Genomic DNA, 15,002 nt, shown 5'->3' on the forward strand with positions numbered 1-15,002 from the left:
GTCATATGCTTATGATATATATGTTTAATATAATGGGAACTGAAAACCAAAAACTCGATATGGAGACAAAAAGCTAAAAATGTAATAAATTAAATTGGAGATAAAGAAACAAGAGAATGATGTAAGTATACATTTTACCACAGCAGAAGGTCCTGGTTTAGACAGGATTTAATGTTTTATTTTTATTTTTTTGTATTAACAGCTAGAACAAAATGAATGTATAACACTTCTCTTAAATTATACATGTTTAGCTTTCAAATAAAAAAACAAAAGTTGCATGAATTAAAAAATGGAGTAACTTAAATAGGTGTGTAAATTCATGCCTCCTCACATTGTGAGGTGACGGAACTGTATTTTGGGATTTTGTTTCCGTCCGTCAGAAAAAAATTGACACACAGCTAAAGTTAGCTTGTCAGTTAGCCTGCGCCTGAGCAGGTTTGTTCGGCGGTATGAGTTACCATGGTTACTGAGCGGCGAATCACATAAGCCACTTTGATGAACGCATCTCTCACTAAAATTACCGAGATTTATCAAAATAAGCCAGGCTTTTCCTTAATCCATGTTGATGGAACAGCCCCCAGGTGAGCCTAATTTATCATTATGACTTTTATTGTTTTTGTTGTTCTATAAATTGTTTTATTATCATTCAACATTTTGTCAATACACTGATTTCTTTTTTCCTCCTTCAGATTCTGTTTGAAGCTAAAAACTCTGCTCACTGTGCCAAGTTTGGAGAGGAGATACCTCCATGGAGCTGAGAGGAGGAGGAGCAGGAGGAGAAAGAGGAGGAGCTCAGTCTGTATCAGCTGCAGGTTCTGCAGCACACGTGCTTTGTGGTAAACTTAGTGAATCTGGTGTCTCACAGCTGCCAAAAAACAAACACACAAAGTGTTTATTTGTTCACTGGTGCTGATCTTCATCACCAGCATACTCTTGGTGCTTTTATTTTGAAAGTTCTGAACACAAACAAACATGGATTGTTTGATTGTTTATTGAGAACAGAAGAGACCACGCCCACAAACAGGCCACGCCCACAAACAGCCACTCAGTCGTTAAGTTTTATTTTAATTAAACACCAAATTTTTAAGTTTTATTTTTCATGTTTCTTTTATATATTCAGTGTAAATATTCATAATTCTCCTTGAATAAATCTTCAGAGCAGGAAGTGAGAAAATAAGAGCGCATAGAAACCAAACAAATAATCTAAAATTATTTCAGAAATAATAAGTTGATTTTTTCAAATTAAAAACAAACTAAATCAGTTTATGAATCATCATGTTGAGCTGATTTGTTAAAGAATAAATAATAAAAGTTAACGTCAGCAGAAAGAAAAGAAACAGAAACAGTTCATAATTTAATGTTCACATAAAATCTGCACTTTTACTTTGAAGGAGAGTCTGTCTTGTGTTTGATTTTCTCACCAACAAACTGTTTTATGTTCAGCTCTGAGCTTTAATTTGAAAAGTCTGGACATTTAGTTTCCTGTTTGATGCAGTGTTATTTTATGTTTGAGTGCAATAATCTGTTAAAATGTTTTAATGTTTTATTGTTATTATTAAAATGTTTGTATGTATTTCTGCTTCCTGCACCAGACACACAAACACACACACACACACACACACACACACACACACACACACAGGAACAGAAGAACATTTTCTAATTTAAAAGGGTCCTCCTGTCTCAAACACGTCCTAGAGTTTAATGTTGCTAAACATTTTGCAGACGTCCTCACTTTTCCAAAATAAAATGTTGTCAGACTTCAAAAGTGTCCTCACATTTCACAAATGTCCTCACATTTAATAGTGTAAAAACTGATCTTTTCCTCAAGTCAATTATGATTTCTATAGATGAATGTTATTGACAGACGGCTGAGCCACCAGAAGGCTGCACATTATAGAGCATAAAGTTCAATAAAATACAAGATTGACAGGTAAAAGAAACACAAAGGGTTAAAGACATTAAAGAGTTAAAATAAAGCAATAAAGAAGAATAGAAGGGATAATTTGAAGGAAACAGGGATAAAAGGGGACACTCTTCACTAACAAGAAGAGGACGTTAATGGAAGGCAAGAGAGAAGAGGTGGGGCTTCAGAGAGACCTAAAAACATTCAGGGACTGGAGGGGGCTCCTCCAACAGCAGCTGGTAGGCTGACTGTAGAGCTCTGGAGGGGGTTTGGTGGTTCAGAGGATCAGCCAGGTATGAAGGAGCCAGACCAAGGAGGGATTATATACTGTAGTGTTCAAAATAATAGCAGTCCAATGTGACTAACCAGATTAATCCAGGTTTTTAGTATTTTTTTTTAATTGCTACATGGCAAACAAGGTACCAGTAGGTGCAGTAGATTCTCAGAAAACCAACAAGACCCAGCATTCATGATATGCACGCTCTTAAGGCTGTAATTGGGCAATTAATTGAAAGGGGTGTGTTCAAAAAAATAACTGTCTGCCGTTGACTTTACAAACAAAACTATTTTGTACAAACTTTTTTTTTTCTAGGATTTGGCAATCCTGTGATCACTAAACTAATATTTAGTTGTATGACCACAGTTTTTTATAACTGCTTCACATCTGTGTGGCATGGAGTCAACCAACTTGTGGCGCCTTTCAGCTGTTATTCCACTCCAAGATTCTTAAACAACATTCCACAATTAATTTACATTTCTTGGTTTTGCTTCAGAAACAGCATTTTTGATGTCACCCCACAAGTTCTCAATTGGACTAAGGTCCGGGGATTGGGCTGGCCACTCCATAACATCCATGTTGTTGGTTTGGAACCAAGATTTTGCTTGTTTACTAGTGTGTTTGAGGTCATTGTCTTGTTGAAACACCCATTTCAAGGGCATGTCCTCTACAGCATAAGGCAACATGACCTCTTCAAGTATTTTGACATATGCAAACTGATCCATGATCCCTGGTATGTGATAAATAGGCCCAACAGCAAAGTAGGAGAAACATGCCCATATCATGATGCTGCACCACCATGCTTCACTGTCTTCACTGTGTACTGTGGCTTGAATTCAGAGTTTAAGGGTCGTCTCACAAACTGTCTGCGGCCCTTGGACCCAAAAAGAACAATTTTACTCTCATCAGTCCACAAAATGTTCCTCCATTTCTCTTTAGGCAAGTTGATGTGTTCTTTGGCAAATTGTAACCTCTTCTGCACATGCCTTTTTTTTTAACAGAGCGAGTTTGCAGGGGATTTTTATAAATAGATTAGCTTCACTCAGACGTCTTCTAACTGTCACAGCACTTACAGGTAACTCCAGACTGTCTTTGATCATCCTGGAGCTGATCATTGGCTGAGCCTTTGCCATTCTGGTTATTCTTCCATCCATTTTGATGGTTGTCTTCCGTTTTCTGCCACGTGTCTTTGGTTTTGCTCTCCATTTTAAAGCATTGGAGATCATTTTAGCTGAACAGTCTATAATTGTTTGCACCTCTTTATAAGTTTTGCCCTCTCCAATCAACTTTTTAACCAAAGTACGCTGTTCTTCTGAACAATGTCTTGAACGACCCATTTTCCTCAGGCTTTCAAAGAGAAATGCATGTTCAACAAGTGCTGCTTCATCCTTAAATAGAGGCCACCTCATTCACACCTGTTTTTTCACAAAATTGATGACCTCACTGATTGAATGCCACACTGCTATTTTTTTTAACACACTCCTTTCAACTAATTGCCCAATTGCACAGCCTTAAGAGCGTGCATATCACGAATGCTGGGTCTTGTTGGTTTTCTGAGAATCTTCTGCACCTACTGGTACCTTGTTTGCCATGTAGCAATAAAAAATATACTAAAAACCTTGATTAATCTGGTTAGTCACATTGGACTGCTATTATATTGAACACTACAGTATATATAGCAGAAGTTAGTGGTGGATTTGGTGACGGATGGGGAGCCATTGGAGCGATGCGAGGACCAGGGTGGAAAATCCTTACGGACGACAAGTGTTTCTTAGAAAGACAGCCCTGTGCAGGAGTATCAAAAACATACAATAGGCCGTATACGCAAACTGGTCCTTGACCTGAACAGTAACTGCAGTTTTCTATTCCTGGTACTATTATGCCTAATGTTTGTGCGTTAAGTCTGACGAGGACTTGGGCGTCTGAGTTCTGGACTGCAGGCGGGTAAGCTGCAGTTGATCCATGCCGGAGTAGAGATCGTTACAGTAGTCCAGTTGAGCTGTAATAAGGGCATAAATAGCTCTCTCCTGAGGCAGGTAGGCTTTGGTCTTCTAGTGTTCTTAGGAAAAAAAGCTTCTCCTCACTACTGCACTAACCTGCTGCTAGAACCTGAAGGCACCATTGAAAATCTCGCCAAGATTTCTGACAGAAGGCCAAATGTCGGAGGCGATCGGGGCCTAGAGCAGGGGTACAAATACAAATCTTAAAGGGCCACAAAGATTTTTTTCAATGACTCAAAGGTCCATTTATTGATGTCGGTCAGGCAACATGCCACATTCAAAAGAAAATGTCCTTTTTATTCAAAATAACAAATTATAATTTCCATTTTGACATGAAGTAAAATAAATAGTTGAATAAAACAAGAAACAACCTCTGTCATGAAACCAAAACAAATATATTAGGAGGGCATTCTACGTCTCTGGAAACTACGTCGTGTTTAAAGTCATTTGACTGATGCTTTTCTCCAAAGTAACTTACAATAAGTGATTCAACCTGATGGTTCTAGGCTCAGACCACAGTAACCAAGTAAGAACAGAACTTTAAGAGCCAACTGTAATCGCTACAGTGGTGATATACGCTACAGAAGAAGAGTAATTTATTTATTTATTTTTGTTAGGCGACCATGACTTAACCGAGGTATTGTTGAAGAGGAAGGTCTCCAGCCTCCACTGTGTTCTCGACACAACTGCACACAATATGGGGAAAACAGAAATAATTCAAAGAGCTGTAGTTCAAAGCTCGCAGAACCAGCGTGTGGAATCTGCCAACAGTGCAAAAATGACTTTAAACAGAAGCTCCGCCTCTCCCAAGCGCTCGGAGGAATTCAGGAAGCTACAGTCTGGAGGGAGGAGCTCACAGAACGGCGTGTTTCTGCCGGTAAAGAGCCAGGTCTCCACAGAACGAGGTCCAACTCCCGGGAGATAAAGAAGACGTTCAGCATGAAAGTTCTTTTGGTTCTATTGGTTCCACTGGTTCTATTGGTTTTACTGGTTGCACTGGTTCTATTGTTTGCACTGGTTCTACTGGTTGAATTAGTTCTATTAGTTCCACTGGTTCTACTGGTTGCACAGGTTCTTTTGGTTCTATTGGTTGCTTGCCATGGGACCGCAAGTTGATCAACGCCATTGGGAGGGTTGGCTCGTCGCTCGCAGCTGGTCTGGTGCCTCAACAGGCGTCAACACCACGACTGCTGCACCTACACAGGGAGCACTAGCTAGCTGAGCCAGGAGGGGGGACTTAAGTATGTCACGGTCTGGTCAACGATGTCGGGACGACTGGCAGGGCTGGTACAACAGTGGTCGAGGTGGTGGAGCAGCACCACCACGGTCTACGACCGCTTCAGAGCAAGGTTAGAGGCATGTCAAGTGATCTGCAAACATGTTCCTGTTTTAAAAGGTTTTATTGATCATCAGTTAATGATCCGAGTTCAGCTTCTGTCTGACTGAAGGTCTTTGATCAGGAAACACAAACATTTTAATTATTATATTATTATTATATTAACAAGACTCCAACAGGCTGAAACTGAAATGAGTTTATAGATATTTTTAAATTTAATTTCTGTATGGAAACAAACAAAATAAATTAAATATCATATATTATTATTTAAAATAAGACATTTGTTTTAACAGGAGCAGGAACACATTTCAAACTGTAATATAGAGCTAATTAGATAAAAAATAATAACAATAATGATAATAATTGTAGTAATAGTAATCACAGTAATAATCATAATATTAATCATAAACTAATAGTAATTATAATAACAGTAGTAACAATAATAATAATAACAACAACAACAGTAATGTGTGCAGCGGCCTGCAGGTGGCGCTTTGTCGCAGCTTCATATAAAAACATTCACATGAAGCTCGTGATGAGTCTCTTCAGCCAATCAATCTGCAGGAAACTGTTTATAAAAATAATTATAATAATAAAAATAACAACGGCTCGTTTCAGTGAGAATTAATTATTATTGATTAGTGCTGGAGGAAACAGCTTCACATCCGGGGATGTAGAGCCGCTTCTTCTCTCTCTCCATCCTCTCCTCCGCTGCATACTCCCATCCTGCAGATAAACACACAGACAGATAGAGAGACAGAAAGGGCAGACAGACAGACAGGTGGATCTCCTCCGGCTGCAGGTTTGTTTTTCTGTTTTCATCTCGTTGATTCTTGTTTCAGCTCAGTTTCTCTTTAAATCCGACACACACAGAGACAGACAGCTGCTGTTAACGGGACCTGTCTGTCTGTCTGTCTGTCTGTGTCGGTAAGTAACATGGATCTGAAGTAAAATGTCAGTATGTGTTGACTGTTAACGTTTGTCTCGACGCTGATTGGCTGTCAGACTGATTGATATTGAACATTAATAAATCAATAAACACGTTAAAGCGTCGTGATATCAGCGGCATTACACTGATTATATTTATTAACGTTCTGCTTAATAATAACAAACATGACGAAATCAAATCACGTGTTTTTAATTTATTGGCTGAAGGAAACAAACAAACAGAATCAGATTCAATGAGGACAGAAAAACATGACAGATGATTATTATTAGCGCCGAGTATGACAGATGCTTATTATTAGGGCTGCAATTGCCCCCAAGCACTATTGTTATACTGTGGATTTTTTCTTCTTCCTCTTCTGGACGCAATTTTGTCCCGCTACAAATTATATGTCAAAACGTGTGGTTTGATCAGGATCGGTGTGCTATTACTTTTCTCTACGAAATACGAATTTTTCGCGACGTTAATTGCGAAAAACTGCCCAAAATTTTGCATTGAAGTGAATGGGACGGCTGGGAAAAAAATGAGCGAAAAAGAACAATAATTGAAGATTTAAAAAATGTCTAGTTGTCCAGCATAAATTCACCTAGAGACTCCATTTAAACTTTAAACAGTAGACACAAGTCTTGTGTATTGGTGTATTAATCCATGTTTCGATAGGTCATATAATTTTTTTTTTATCAATCCCTGTTCAATGCATAATCATTTTTGGAGAAATTCTGAGATTATAATGGGTTTGCATTGGATGGAATGTTCATATTACAGTGTGTGACATCATCGCCAGAGTGTAGAGGGAGAGAAAAAATTGTCAAAAAATTAATTTGAAACTGCATTCCAGGCCGCAAACTGCACTCTACAGAAATAATTAGGGCCCGAGCAGGCAACGACCTGCGAGGTCCCTATTGTATTTGGAATGATTATTCTTTTTTTTTTTTTAATTATTATTATTCTTGGTCCCAAATGATCGCATTTTTCATTTATACGTAGAAACGTAGGAAAATTTGTCTTCTCACTCACAATCCTCTAGTAAAGCTGTCAGAGTTATAGTTTGGGCGTAGGACGCACAGATGCGCCACCAACACGCAGCAACAGCCCAATTGGCTCCCGTATTAAAAAACGCATGAAGATTTCTGTAGAAAAGCATATTTAACAGTTTTTCAGATCGCACTTACAAACCTATTTCTTCAATTTTCTTCGCAAAAAACATATGTAGCGGTTCAGGAAGAAAAGGACGCTCAAAGTGAAGTCGGATCAATGATAGGTATTATGGTTTTGCCAAAAATGCTTTCTGTCGCAGGCCAGAAATTCCAGTCTGTCCACCTCTGGCTACAGTGGCAGTTAATTCTGTTGATTGCTCTGCTCTGATTGGTCGACCCCAACGCCTTTGATCCCTTGATGTGGTTACAGTTACAGATATATGAACGTAGGCACGCACACGCGCGCGCGTGCGTAAGTGCGCACACTCCTCCATATACACATGCTTCACACACACACACACACACACACACACACATTTTGAGGTTAAAGGGCATAGGTTGCTGTATAAATAAATACTTGAAAAGGAATGCTTGTTGTAGGTGTGCTCCTTGTATAATATAGCATCATAACATTACAAGTATTAATTGTTTGAAATCTCAGAAGAATCTCATCATACTGGCCCTTTCAGAATTTCCCTAGAGGAAATTTTCTAGTTATCATTATTATAGTTCATTCAAAACCTTTGAAATAAAACGTTTCTCTGAACAGGAGGATTTTTTATTTTTATTAATGATCTCATATTTGGGCTGATAATAATGATAATAATAATAATAATAATGATGATGAGGATAATAACAATATTATGTGCAGTCTGCCTTCAGGATTACACATTTATTTTACATTTATAATAAAACTTGAAGAAAAAGAAAAATTAATTCAGCTGACTGAACTTTAGTGTTTGAATAAATAAAATATCAACTAACAGGAATCAGAAGCTGCGACCTGTAGGTCATATTTCATCCTGCAGGATTAAACCACGCCCACTTCTCTATGATTGACTCTCCCTCAGTGATGTCAGTGTCGCCCGCCCTCGCCGACCTGTCCCGCCTCTACCAGACGGAGTTTGTGCGTAGCGCCCGTGCAGTCGGCGTGCTCTGGGCCGTGTGCACGCTCTGCTTCGCCATCATCCAGGTGGTTGTCCTGGTGCAGCCTTCCTGGATCGGCACAGGGGACACCCGCCACCTGGGGGCGGGGCCGGCGACACCTAGCGGCACGCTGGGACTGTTCGAGGTGAGACACGTGGAACCACAGCAACATGAAGTCACATTCAGTCTTTTATTAGTATAATGTGAATGTGTTCCTGTCCAGGTGTGTGTGGAGTCAGACTGGCCGGTCCCAGATTGCCGCGGCAGTCTGTCCAGTCTGTCCCCGCTGCCGTCCTTCCAGTCGGTGGCGGTGCTGGTGGGCGTGTCCCTGTGGGCGGTCTGGACCAGTGTCCTTTGTCTCTGTCTCTTCAGGTTCTGCAGCGCTGCCACCGTCTACAAGATCTGCGCCTGGCTGCAGCTCACCGCAGGTCAGTCTCCGGTTCCACTGGTTCTACTGGTTCTATTGGTTCTATTGGTTCTACTGGTTCCACTGATTAAATTAGTTCTAATGATTCCACTGGTTATACTGTTTCCACTGGTTCCACCGGTTGTACTGGTTTCTTTGGTTCTATTAGTTCTATTGGTTCCACCGGTTCTACTGGTTCCTTTGGTTCTATTAGTTCTAGCAACGGGGTATGCCAGAGATAGAGTCTTGAAGCGATTCTTCTGATGTTATGCAGCAAGAATCTGCAGGATCTGGTGGTAGCGGTGATGTTTGCATTGAGGGACAGTTGGTTGTCAAGAGTCACACCAAGGTTTTTAGCAGTTTCGGTGAAGGGAACCACTGTGTTCTGAACAGTGATGTGGAGGTCAGTGGTGGGAGAGCCCTTACCTGGGAGCTGGTGTGAGGACATCCACTGGGAGATGTCGGCCAGACATGCGGCGATACATGCTGCTGCTTGTGGAACTGGGGGAATGAAATAATTACCTGGGTGTCGTCGGCATAGCTATAATAGGAGAAGCCATGCGAGTGGATGAGAGAGCCGAGAGAGTGGGTGTATACCGAGAAAAGGAGTGGACCAAGGACAGAGCCTTGAGGGACCCCAGTGGTGAGTGGACAGGGTTATGACACAGAACCCCTCCAAGTTCCACAAAAGGTGCGGACATTGAGATAGGACTTGAGAAGAGAGAGGGCAGAGCCAGATACTCCCAGGGGGTGAAGGGTGGAGATGAGGATCTGATGGTCAACAGAAAGGTCAAATAGAACCACCACAGAAGAGAGAGAGAGGCCGCTTTCGCCTTGTGAAGCTGTTCAGTCACAGCGAGAAGGGCAGTCTCTGTTGAGTGGCCCTTCTTAAAACCAGACTGGTGAGGGTCAAGGTGATTGTTCCCATGAAGACTTTTGGAGAGTTTTGGAGAGGAACAGCAGGAGAGAGACGGTCTTTAGTTGTCCACTAACGATGGGTCGAGGGTGGATTTCTTCAGGAGAGTTAGGAAAGCAGCCTATTGGTTCTATTGGTTCCACCGGTTCTATTGGTTCCATTGGTTCTATTGGTTCTACTGGTTCCATTGGTTCCACTGGGACTACTGCTTCCACTGCTTCCATTGGTTCTATTGGTTCTACTGGTTCCATTGGTTCCACTGGGACTACTGCTTCCACTGCTTCCATTGGTTCTGTTGGTTCTACTGGTTCCATTGGTTCTACTTATTTTATTGGTTCCACTGGTTCCATTGGTTCCACTGGTTCCATCAGTTCTATTGGTTCCAATGGTTCCATTGGTTCCACTGGTTCTATTGGTTCCACTGGTTCCATCGGTTCCACTTGTTCTATTGATTCCATTGGTTCCGCTGGTTCCATTGGTTCCGCTGGTTCTACTGGTTGCACTGGTTGCACTGGTTCTGTTGGTTCTATTGGTTCCAGAGTCAAATGTTCAGGGTCCTATCGTCCACTGCCAACATCTTCAGACACGTTGATCTTTTTCCCGTACAGCAAGTTGTTGGAAACCAAGAACTTTAGAGACAGGTTCATCTGTACAGAACTGACCTGTCTGTCTCTCTTTCTGTCTCTCTGTCCTCCTGTCTGTCTGCCTGCCTGTCTATTTCTCTGCCTGTCTGTCTCTCAGGGTTCTGTCTGGCCTTGGCATGTCTCCTGTTCCCTGACTCCTGGGAGTCTCCAGAGATGAGAGCTCTGTGTGGAGACTCTGTGAGTTTACATACTGTATTTCCTCAAATAGTAGCCGGGGCTTCTATTAATAAAAAATCAGTTTTGGGACCCAGCTAATAATAGGGGCAGGCTATTATTTGAAGGAGGCTTTTATTAAAAAAAGAAAATCAGAGCAGCTCTGACCGGCACTTTTTAGAGTGCTTTACACAGCGCATTGTAGCCAGTTACCTGGATGTCAGCCACATTGGAAGTACTCGGATATAAACAAACAATGAACAGCACGCTGAATGTTCATTTTAAGCAGGATTTAAAATGTCTAAACTACTAAAAAGCCCAGAAGAACGTGCATAAACAGCTCGACTTAACAGAGAATGACGAGGACAGCAGGACAAACAACGATATTTACCTACAGTACTAACTCGTGTGGCGAAACTTCTAACTACAGGTGTTGTGTCGAAATCTGTTACCCCGTCAAATGATGTTTCCTGAATGGTGTTCTCCGTAGCATCTCCTCTGCGGTTGGAGTTAGGATTTAAGTTTAAGGTTAGGCCTTGTAAAGATAACTGTTTGGGGTTAAGATAAACTTGGAGTCATGTTAACAACTTAAAGGATGACTGGTTGGGGTCAGGGATAAGGTTGGGTGCAGGTTAAGGTAAGGGGTACACACACGCCCGCCGATAGGGGGGGACAAACGGGTCTGCTGTCCAGGGCCCAGGGTAGGGGGGGAACTGGGCCCTCATTAAATTATGGAATGATTAAAAAAATAAAATGAAATAGGCCTATTTGTGGAAAAAAAAAATGTAATATTTATTTGAGTTAAAAGCTTTTTATTTGTTTTCTTCCTAATTGTCCTTGAACTAGTGGTCAAGAACCCCCCCACCCCCAACACAAAAATGGTTTGGCCACTGATCAAACTTTGATGTTGCCGTTTGATTTGAAGTTCGCTCAAAATGTCCGGTAAACACAAGTCCGGTGCTCAGAAACGGAAAGAAAAGAGAAGACGAGAAGAAGAAAATGGAGGCCTTATTTTATGAACAAATATTTGAAAAAAAAGGTGGTGACGGTGAAGCTGGGACTAGTAAAGTGAACGTAGAGCAAGGTAAGAAACAGCGCAGCCAATGTTTACAGCCTTGTAACGTAACCTAACAAGCTCGCTCTAATGTTAACGTCCATTAGCTTGTATGAAAGCCTGACACAACACGTTATCTTTGACAGAAACAGTTGAGTTTGGTAGCTCCGTCAGAGAGGATGAGACAGAGAGGGGAGAGATCCAGCAGCTGTCAGGTGACAGAGAGAGTGATGCGGGAGGAGAGGAGGGACAGGCTACCGGTGAGAGAGAGAGAGAGAGAGAGAGTCATTTATAGTTTATTTATTTAGTCAGTTATTTTCCTGCTAGTGTCAGAATTCCAATACATATGAAGAGTGTATTTAGCAACAGCGCATGTGTAGTTTGTTAATCTTAACCATTATTGTCTCTTGTCAAAGAGAGATGTGAGGAGAGGAAAGGAGAGGAGAGGAAGAGCAGAGGAGATGAACAGGAGAGAATGTTTTTGCTTGCAATGTTTTATTAAATTAATATTTAATTTATTTTTAAGAATAAAATAGATACATAAAGCTCATTGCACAAATAGGCTATCTGCAAAAAAGCTTTTTGTAAATCAGGGATATTATACTTGAAAGATGGGAATTAGCCCCTTATTTCAAAATATAAACTCATAATCTGCAGGGTAAATAGCTGCACATTTAGTCATGGCTTATAAAGAAAGAGGAGAGGAGAGGAGAGGAACAACAAGAGAAAAGGAGAGATCTGGGCACGGGGGGGCCCATCTAAGATAATCTCGTCCTGGGCCCAGGCAAGACTGTCAGCTGGCCTGGGTACACATATCGATGGGGGGGAACAGACTTTGACATGACAACGGTAAGACACCCGACTTATAAAAGAGGCCTGCTTTTATTTACTAAAAATTGTTTTTACACCCAGTTACTAAATGAGGCCGGTCATTAACCCATTGAGGCCTGAAAAATCGCTGGACGATTTTAAAATAAGCCTCTAATTTTCTGGAAAAATTCTGGAAAAAAAGTGTCAACTCTTCTACTAAATAATAGATTTTTCAGCCTCTGTAGCAGATAGAAATGAAATTCAAAAAGGTATTTGAGAGCTTATACAAATACTACAAAACAACGTATCCGCTTTCCAGGCTTCAATGGGTTAATAGGGGCCCGGCTTTAAATTTAGGAAATACGGTATTAATATTAATAAATGAGTCACATGACGCCAGCAGAGTGTGGTCATGTGACCATGTGATCATGTAACCTGTCTCAGGTGGGCAGCTTCTCTCCAGGTAACTGTTCGGTGCACTGGGCCTACATCCTCGCCATCCTGGGGATTCTGGATGCAGCCATCCTAGCCACGCTGGCCTTCGTCCTCGCCAACAGACAGGATGCCCTGCTGCCTCCAGACACCAAAGACGGTGAGGGGGGGGGGCTAACACTGGGGCTAGCTCAGTTAGCATCAGTTAGCTCAGTTAGCACCAGAGACAGTTTGCTCAGTTAGCATCAGCTACAGTTAGATCAGATAGCATCAACTACAGTTAGCTCAGTTAGCTTTAGCCACAGTTAGCTCAAAGTTAGCATCAGCTACAGTTAGCTAAGTTAGTATCAGCTACAGTTAGTTCAGAGTTAGCATCAGCTACAGTTAGCTCAGTTAGCATCAGCTACAGTTAGCTCAGTTAGCATCAACTACAGTTAGCTCAGTTAGCTTTAGTCACAGTTAGCATCAGCTACAGTTAGCTAAGTTAGTATCAGCTACAGTTAGCTCAGAGTTAGCATCAGCTACTGTTAGCTCAGTTCACATCAGCAACAGTTAGCTCAGAGTTAGCATCAGCTACAGTTAGCTCAGTTAGCATCAGCTACAGTTAGCTAAGTTAGTATCAGCTACAGTTAGCTCAGAGTTAGCATCAGCTACTGTTAGCTCAGTTCACATCAGCAACAGTTAGCTCAGAGTTAGCATCAGCTACAGTTAGCTCAGTTAGCATCAGCTACAGTTAGCTCAGAGTTAGCATTAGCTACAGTTAGCTAAGTTAGTATCAGCTACAGTTAGCTCAGAGTTAGCATCAGCTACTGTTAGCTCAGTTCACTCCAGCAACAGTTAGCTCAGAGTTAGCATCAGCTACAGTTAGCTCAGTTAGCATCAGCTACAGTTAGCTCAGAGTTAGCATTAGCTACAGTTAGCTCAGTTAGCATCAGCTACAGTAACCCCAGAGTTGGCTTCAGTTAGCGTAGCACTAGGTAAATAAAGATGATATTAAATAAACTGTTTGTGCCTGCAGTGACTACAGGTCTGCTGATGTCAGCGTGATGTGACCACGTGAGTCTCTTCTTCTTCTACTGTTCCTTTAAAACTTCACACAAACAGTTTCCTGCTGATCTCTTCTTCTTCTTCTTCAGGAGACAAACATCCCAACAAGCCTGAAGAAGAATCTCCTCTTCATTGTTTTATATTTTTATGTGTCTGTTTAATTTCATTAGATTTTAGAACCAGTAGAACTTCAGAAGATCAAAATAAAGTTTATATGTTACTTTATATTTTCATCTTTATGATCTTGACCTTTGACCTTTGAAGCACAAACATGGAGCAGTTTTCCCTGCGATGAGTCTTCCAGGCTGAACGTGTTTATTATTATATTTATGTTCATAGAGCATGAAACTGTTTGATTATCCTGTGTCTCTGTACAGTTTAGCCTCAAATAAAATCAATAATTTTATAAAGTTGTTTTGTAGAATAATGTTTGTACTTAGGTTGATGGTGTTGTTGTTTTTATTTACAGAATGTTTCTGCACGTCCCATCAACAGTGTTCATGTTTCAGTAAATTATAGATTTTATCAGAAACACGTTTTCTCTGAGTCACTGAAGGATGATGTCACAGTGTTCACAGCCAGAGAGCTGCTCAGGTCAGGTGGTCTGGTCACTGATGACATCACAGGTCAGGTGGTGAGGTCACTGATGACATCACATGGTCAGGTGAGTCTCTTCATCTTCAAACAATGTTCAATCAGCACTAATTTAAGTGAGAGATGAGTTCCATCAAAGTGGCTAGTGACTCCCCGCTCAGAAGCCATGGCAACTGATACCGCTTAGTAACCATGGTAACTTATACCGCTCAGTAGCCATGGTAACTGTTACCGCTCACTAACCATGGCAACTTATACCGCTCAGTAACCATGCTAACTGATACAGCCCAGTAACCATGGTAACCTTTGTTTTGGAGTGAACACTTTATGTATAATAAGAAAAGTTTTTTTAGTAGTC

The 15,002-nt window shown here is 41.1% G+C and overlaps 2 protein-coding genes across 5 annotated transcripts in view; both read left to right on the top strand.

The window, feature by feature from the left end:
• hdac6 (histone deacetylase 6) overlaps positions 1-1,605 on the top strand; it is a 25,746-nt gene extending 24,141 nt beyond the window's left edge. For all 3 annotated transcript variants that reach the window (XR_009394417.1, XM_059333571.1, XM_059333572.1), the window contains one exon: positions 690-1,605. Coding sequence is in view for 2 of the 3 variants with exons in the window: in XM_059333571.1 (XP_059189554.1) it covers positions 690-758 (69 nt within the window). In the remaining variant the exon portion in view is untranslated. The remainder of the gene's footprint in view (positions 1-689) is intronic.
• A 4,622-nt stretch (positions 1,606-6,227) lies between these two features.
• lhfpl4b (LHFPL tetraspan subfamily member 4b) lies at positions 6,228-14,460 on the top strand. Of its 2 annotated transcripts, none has more exons than XM_059334067.1 (7): positions 6,228-6,321; positions 8,513-8,733; positions 8,812-9,016; positions 10,652-10,731; positions 13,016-13,163; positions 14,022-14,059; positions 14,140-14,460. In XM_059334067.1, exons 2-6 carry the CDS (start codon positions 8,515-8,517, stop codon positions 14,048-14,050), a joined length of 681 nt encoding a protein of 226 aa, XP_059190050.1. In that variant the 5' UTR covers positions 6,228-6,321; positions 8,513-8,514; the 3' UTR covers positions 14,051-14,059; positions 14,140-14,460. The 2 variants fall into 2 exon arrangements, with proteins under 2 accessions (XP_059190050.1, XP_059190049.1); XM_059334066.1 differs by lacking the exon at positions 6,228-6,321 and adding an exon at positions 7,705-7,726.
• The last annotated feature ends 542 nt before the right edge of the window (positions 14,461-15,002 follow it).

Source organism: Centropristis striata, chromosome 5, assembly GCF_030273125.1.
Source record: "Centropristis striata isolate RG_2023a ecotype Rhode Island chromosome 5, C.striata_1.0, whole genome shotgun sequence".
NCBI lineage: Eukaryota > Metazoa > Chordata > Actinopteri > Perciformes > Serranidae > Centropristis > Centropristis striata.